We start from the raw sequence: 5,544 nt of genomic DNA, 5'->3' as shown, positions 1-5,544 counted from the left end.
GCGGCTGGAATGAATAAGCTCCAATCGTTTTTTCCACCCTCATATCACTGCACCCATAAATCAAAAATAGAGGGTCAGACGGGTCCAGCTCAGGTCACATGCCACTCCTTGGCTGGTGGGCAAGAAACTTGATTCACAGTCCCACCAAGAAGACATCATTCAATGGGTGAGACATAAGTCCCTAAGAGGCCATCGGTGTAGGTAGAGTAATGAGAGAAAGGTAATGCCTACTGTGCAGCTCTTTATACAAAACTTGTGTCTGCCTTCATGATATCACACACTGATATCACTTTTCTATGTGAAAATAGATGGGCTATTTCCATCTGAAAATCGGTGTATCATTAGAGGGAGATAATGCCCCCATGACAACATCATAGACACCCATGACAAAATGCTGGGCAATGACACCTGCTTGAGGGACAGCCTAGCATACACCTCAAGGGGTTGTTATGGGAAAACACAAGCCTGTGTTTTATTTCTAGTCGGTTTCTCTCTGCGCATCTCCTTGGAACTGAGGAGGAGCATTCACAAGGCCCGCCAGCACACTTTCTCCATGTTTACAGAGCTCTGTCTTCATTCTGATGGTCAGTTCCTCTCCCCTTCTTAAGAAGCAGGTAAATCTTGGTCCTTCCCATCCTGATGGCCCCATTCCACCATCATTGGTTGGTTTAAGGGTGGGTCTTTGATCTAGATGCTCTGACATGAGAAAACATCTGCTGGGTGTCAAGGTTTCTTTGCTCTTAACAAGGACATTGTGGTGTAAGGATGCGATGATGATGGCAGCTGTGGTACCAACATTTAATACAATCGCTTCTTGAAATGGTGACAGGAGAAGCCTGAAGACAAAAGCCAACAAGCTGAAGATGGCAGAGAAGAGAGGAAAGAACTTGGGTGATGGATGATGTGAGTTCTTGAGTTAACTAAACCTGGAACCACTCCTCAGAATTTCTGTTAGCTAAGATAATAACACTTCTTATCATTTAAGATATTCTGACTAAGGCCTGCTATTATTTGAAGATGAAAGTATATTAACTGATAATCCAAAGAATGATATTCTTCTAGTAAGCAGCAATATTATCTCCATACTAGTAGGCCTGTGCACGAATCCGTGCACCAGTAGCTTGCTGCCACCCTCCTGTAGCTCCCCCCTCATAGCTTGCTGCCCTGCCCGCTCCTGTAGCTCTCCGCTGCTGCTCGCTTGTAGCTCGCTGCCCCACCTTCCTGCTGATCCGGTTGTGACGCGGTCAGTCGTTACGTTTCACCACATAATGACCATTTGCATATTACATCTTTATTATACAGGATTTTCATCTGATAATATCTTTTAACTTTGGGGAGGGGGGTGGAAAATAACTCTTCCAGAAGATTTATGAAGTATCATCTTTTTTGCCAAAATGTTCTGTTTTCTCCCTGTTCATGCATGCACACTTCATCTTGTCCTTTAAATCACAGAAGCTTCTATTTTTTTTAAAAAAAAATTTATCTTTATTGTTGAAAGTATTACAGATGTCTCCTTTATCCCCCATTGACCCCTTCCTCCCCACTCCCACCCCCTCCTCGGGCCTTCACCACTATTGTCTGTGTCCTTGGGTTATGAATATATGCATGCAAGTTCTTTGGTTAATCTCTTCCCCCCCGCCCCCCCACTCTTCAATTTGTTGCATGCTTCCATGTCTCTGGATCACTACCCTGTCTTTACTGAACTACAGGATTTCTAGTTCACAGAGATTTTTTTTTTTAATGTGTCTTTTGGTTGTCATACCTCTGGGTTAATGATAACATATCTTATTTAGATTTTTAAAATCTAAGAACTTACTTTCACTCGTCCTAAAATCACCATTCATCAGAATCGCATCAATACCTGGAGATTCTTAAGAAAGATGTAGACAGAAAAGAGAACGGACTTTAACAGATACTAATGGCCTGTGAATTCTCAGCAGGAAGCATAGGGCCTGCAAATGACACACTTATCTTACCGTATTGTGTCTAGTATTATAACCAGTAGTATTGTATCTATCTCCTCCACCACCTTGTAAACTCTGTGGGCAGAGAGCAGGCCAACACTATTTTGAATGCTTCAGAGTATCTGTTAAAGTCTATTATTTGAATAAATAAGTGAAATTAGCTTCCAGAAAGCTGACACAATTTAGCAGAACTTGGAGCTTAATTTATGCCTATTGTAAGCCAAGCTCCCATTGATTTCCAAGTCACTTGTCTGAACATAATAGAGGATGTGCAAGGAAACAATACCATGGCTTCTCAGAAATTGTATAATATCCATTCCTCATGGAGTGTGACACCCCTTAACTCCTGCTGAATATTCCAGAACTGAGCCTGACTCACCTGTTAATCAGGGCTACACAGACAAGAAAACGTGAGACTAGCAGAATTCCCAAGTCTGGAATTCTACTCAGCTAAGCAATTTTAACCAAATAATGATGCCAGGAGATTAAATTGCACCTGAACTCTGGGAGGATAGTTTTATAATTTTCAATGATAAGAACTGCCCTCTTATCTCTATGTGCTTTTCTTATAATTAATCACTGTAAGTATTTCTGACATGAATGATATCCATAAAAAATATGAAAGCCAAAGGAATCAGAGGACACATTTTGCTCTTAGTTTTAAATATTTAAGTTTCACTTAAATTTTACTTCAATTCATTGTATTTTAGTGTCTTTGAATTTTTTGAAACATCCTCAGTGCCACAGATGATGTTTCAAAGGCAAGATTTATAAATCCAAACAAATCTAGAAACAAACAACCCAGGCCCTTTGAAGTGACTTGCCAAGAGAAACAATCCATCCGCCAGGAAAACCCATCAAATCAGAATCTGCACCCTGAGCCAAGCAGAGAAAAGCCTGACCCTGTTTTTTGATTCCTCAAAATCAAAATCTCGGGGCCATCCTAAGCTGTGTAATGATGGATGTTCAAGAAGAGTAAGCATTCCCTTCCTATTTCCAGGGGTTTCATCAGCTTGTTTCCATGACTCATAATGGCTTCCTGAAAAAACCTCTCATTTCTTTGATCTCATGTGTCCCACGAGTGCTCCCGAGCCAGGATGCTATTTCCTATTGTGCATCCTCAACTGGACTCAGGGGTTTATCAGTTAACTCAGTCCAAAAATAAAGTTATGAGCATTCTTCAAAAGGATTTTGTCCAACTTGTTCAGAGGACTTCAGAAGGATGTTCTAAAGATTAAAAATAAAAAGACAAATATTAATCACACAAAAATGTTGTTACCTGGTAGTATCACCTGAAGAGAATTAGTGGAAAACAAGTTTAAAACTATTCATCAAAAGTGCGTCTTATAAGAACACTAAAAATCTTCCTAGAGTCACTGATTAAGGGCTCGTTCCAATCCCATGTTGTGCAATGGAGCCTCCATTATATCCAAGAAGACAGTGTGGCAAACAAACTTCTCAGCCCAGGACTCAGGAAACCTAGGGTTTTTTCCAGCCTCTGCCACTACAGTATGTTTGGGTTACTCTCCACTTCTGTAAGTGTTCACACAAGTTTCTTTTAGTTATCACAGTCCATGATTCTAGTAGAGAGACATACAAGCTAGGCCTTAATCATTCACTCAAAAAATAACTATTGAGCATCTATTAAATATTAGGCAACATATCCTCTGAATGCGAAATCTTTCCATTATGCTCCCAAGTTCCCTGTCAATTCCTCTATCATGTTATTTGACACTCTATTGGAATTAGGGGTTCCCTAATCTGATTCCTCCGCTGACTGCATGTTATTTTTGCCAATGAGTAGAATTCCTGGCACAAGCATTTGGCGAATGAACAAAGGGAGCTCTTCCTATGCCAGGTTGAGCATTCCAGAATGAGGACCAGAATGAGAAGAATCAGGCATAAAAATACCCAGTAATATTCCATTAGAACAATTACATGATTACATTACAGTCTACGTAGAAATTTCTGAGCCAACAGCAGACCCTGATTACACTAAGACCCAACTACTAAGACCAGCCTCTCTCTAGTCCTGAACACAAACATATCCTTGGCATTTAGTTTCCAGTTTGATGTATTGAGCCACCTGTGCTGGATCCCTTTGGTTACCTTTTCAGATCTGCCCTCCACTTCCTCCCAACCTGCTGGCACTCTGAGTGGTCAATCTATAGGAACTGCCTCCATCTGGTGTCAGCGTCCCCTGGCTCTGGTTCAGTGTGGCCGTCCCCTGGCTCTGGTTCAGTGTGGCCAGTGGGAAGTACACTGAGTAAAGGGAGAACAGCCAAGCTGGGGTATTTATTCTCTCTCTTCATGGCAACCACAGGCTGTTGTGTCCCCTGACCAAAGGTCACAGCTCCTGTCGGCAGCCCTCTGCACATACTCCACCTGTGTGTATGTGTGCATGTGTGTCTGCCTCTGTGTGTGTTTCTCCGGGATCCTTTAATCTTAGAGACAGGAGCAGTATCCCTACTTATTAGTCCTATGCTGTCACACTCTCCTTTTTGGTTTTCCTAGTTTAATAAACCCGTTATTAAACTCTTCACAAATTATTTGAGTATATCAATGGTTTCCTATTAGGACCTTGACTGATAACTACCCAAGAATTGTGAAGAATAAATGATCTCTAGCCTATCACCACCGAGCACAAAAGGATACAACAAATAAATGCTAGTGTCCCTCCTCTTCTCTGTTACAGTTTTTGTACCGCCTACAATGGCTACCAATTTTGCCTTTAACAGAACAGCTACTTAATAAATATTTGTCGAATGAGTGAAAAAATTTTCCAAGACACTTCTGACCACAGTTTTGAATTCAAATAGATGGGAAGCAATGTACATTAATCTAGATGATCAGATGTTAAATTTAGAGAAGTCTTTAGTTTCAGTAATTGAGGATCAGTGGACAGTTCTTTATAAATTCACGTTCTCTCTTTTCTCATGCTCCAACTGAAACAATGATTGGCCACTGAAATTGTGACTCAACCCCAGGACACAGTGCCAAGGGATGAGTTGACAGCTCAGAGGCACATGTTGGTTAACAGACTAAGAGATTAGTTTACTGGTCCTTCCTACACCTTGGAGAAACAAGTAATTTTATTTCATGTCATTGAACTCATGTGAGCTGATTTTGCAAGTTCATCACTTTCTCTCTCCTACTCTCAAATAGAAACGTACTTTGAAGTATACTTTACTTCCTTGGATCTCTTCGCGTTTATAATGAATGAAGTCAAATCATCAATAAAGCAGAATCATGACTCACCGTGTATACTGCTCGTGCTGATGGGTCGTGGAAGGCACTTCTAGTTCTGGTATTGGAGAAAGCACCACCTTGACCTGAGCCGAGGGCAGCCTCTGCTTGGCCCCTGCTATTTAAGAAGGAGAACAGTTTTCGTCTCTATTTAATCCACAGCAATGCAAACGCAGACACAGTGTTTTCTAATATAGTAGGAGAACCAAGCCCTTCGTCTAGAACAGTGGTTCTCAACCTTGGCTGCACATTAGAATCACCTGGGAATCTTTTTAAAATCCTGATTTCTGGGCCTCCATCCTGCGGAAATTCTGTTTCTTTGTTATGGGGTGGG

General features: G+C 41.3%; 1 protein-coding gene across 1 annotated transcript in view; it reads right to left on the bottom strand.

The window, feature by feature from the left end:
- Positions 1–478: 478 nt before the first annotated feature.
- Positions 479–5,544, bottom strand: part of TMEM156 (transmembrane protein 156) — a 36,042-nt gene continuing 30,976 nt past the window's right edge. The window contains exons 6-7 of the mRNA XM_023753668.1: positions 5,223–5,328; positions 479–836 (exon numbers count right to left, since the gene is read on the bottom strand). Of these exons, the coding sequence (XP_023609436.1) occupies positions 479–836; positions 5,223–5,328 (464 nt within the window). The remainder of the gene's footprint in view (positions 837–5,222; positions 5,329–5,544) is intronic.

Source organism: Myotis lucifugus, unplaced genomic scaffold (assembly GCF_000147115.1).
Source record: "Myotis lucifugus unplaced genomic scaffold, Myoluc2.0 scaffold_48, whole genome shotgun sequence".
Taxonomy (NCBI): domain Eukaryota; kingdom Metazoa; phylum Chordata; class Mammalia; order Chiroptera; family Vespertilionidae; genus Myotis; species Myotis lucifugus.
Note: the sequence above shows the minus strand (reverse complement) of the source record. Positions and strands in the feature narration are given on the sequence as shown.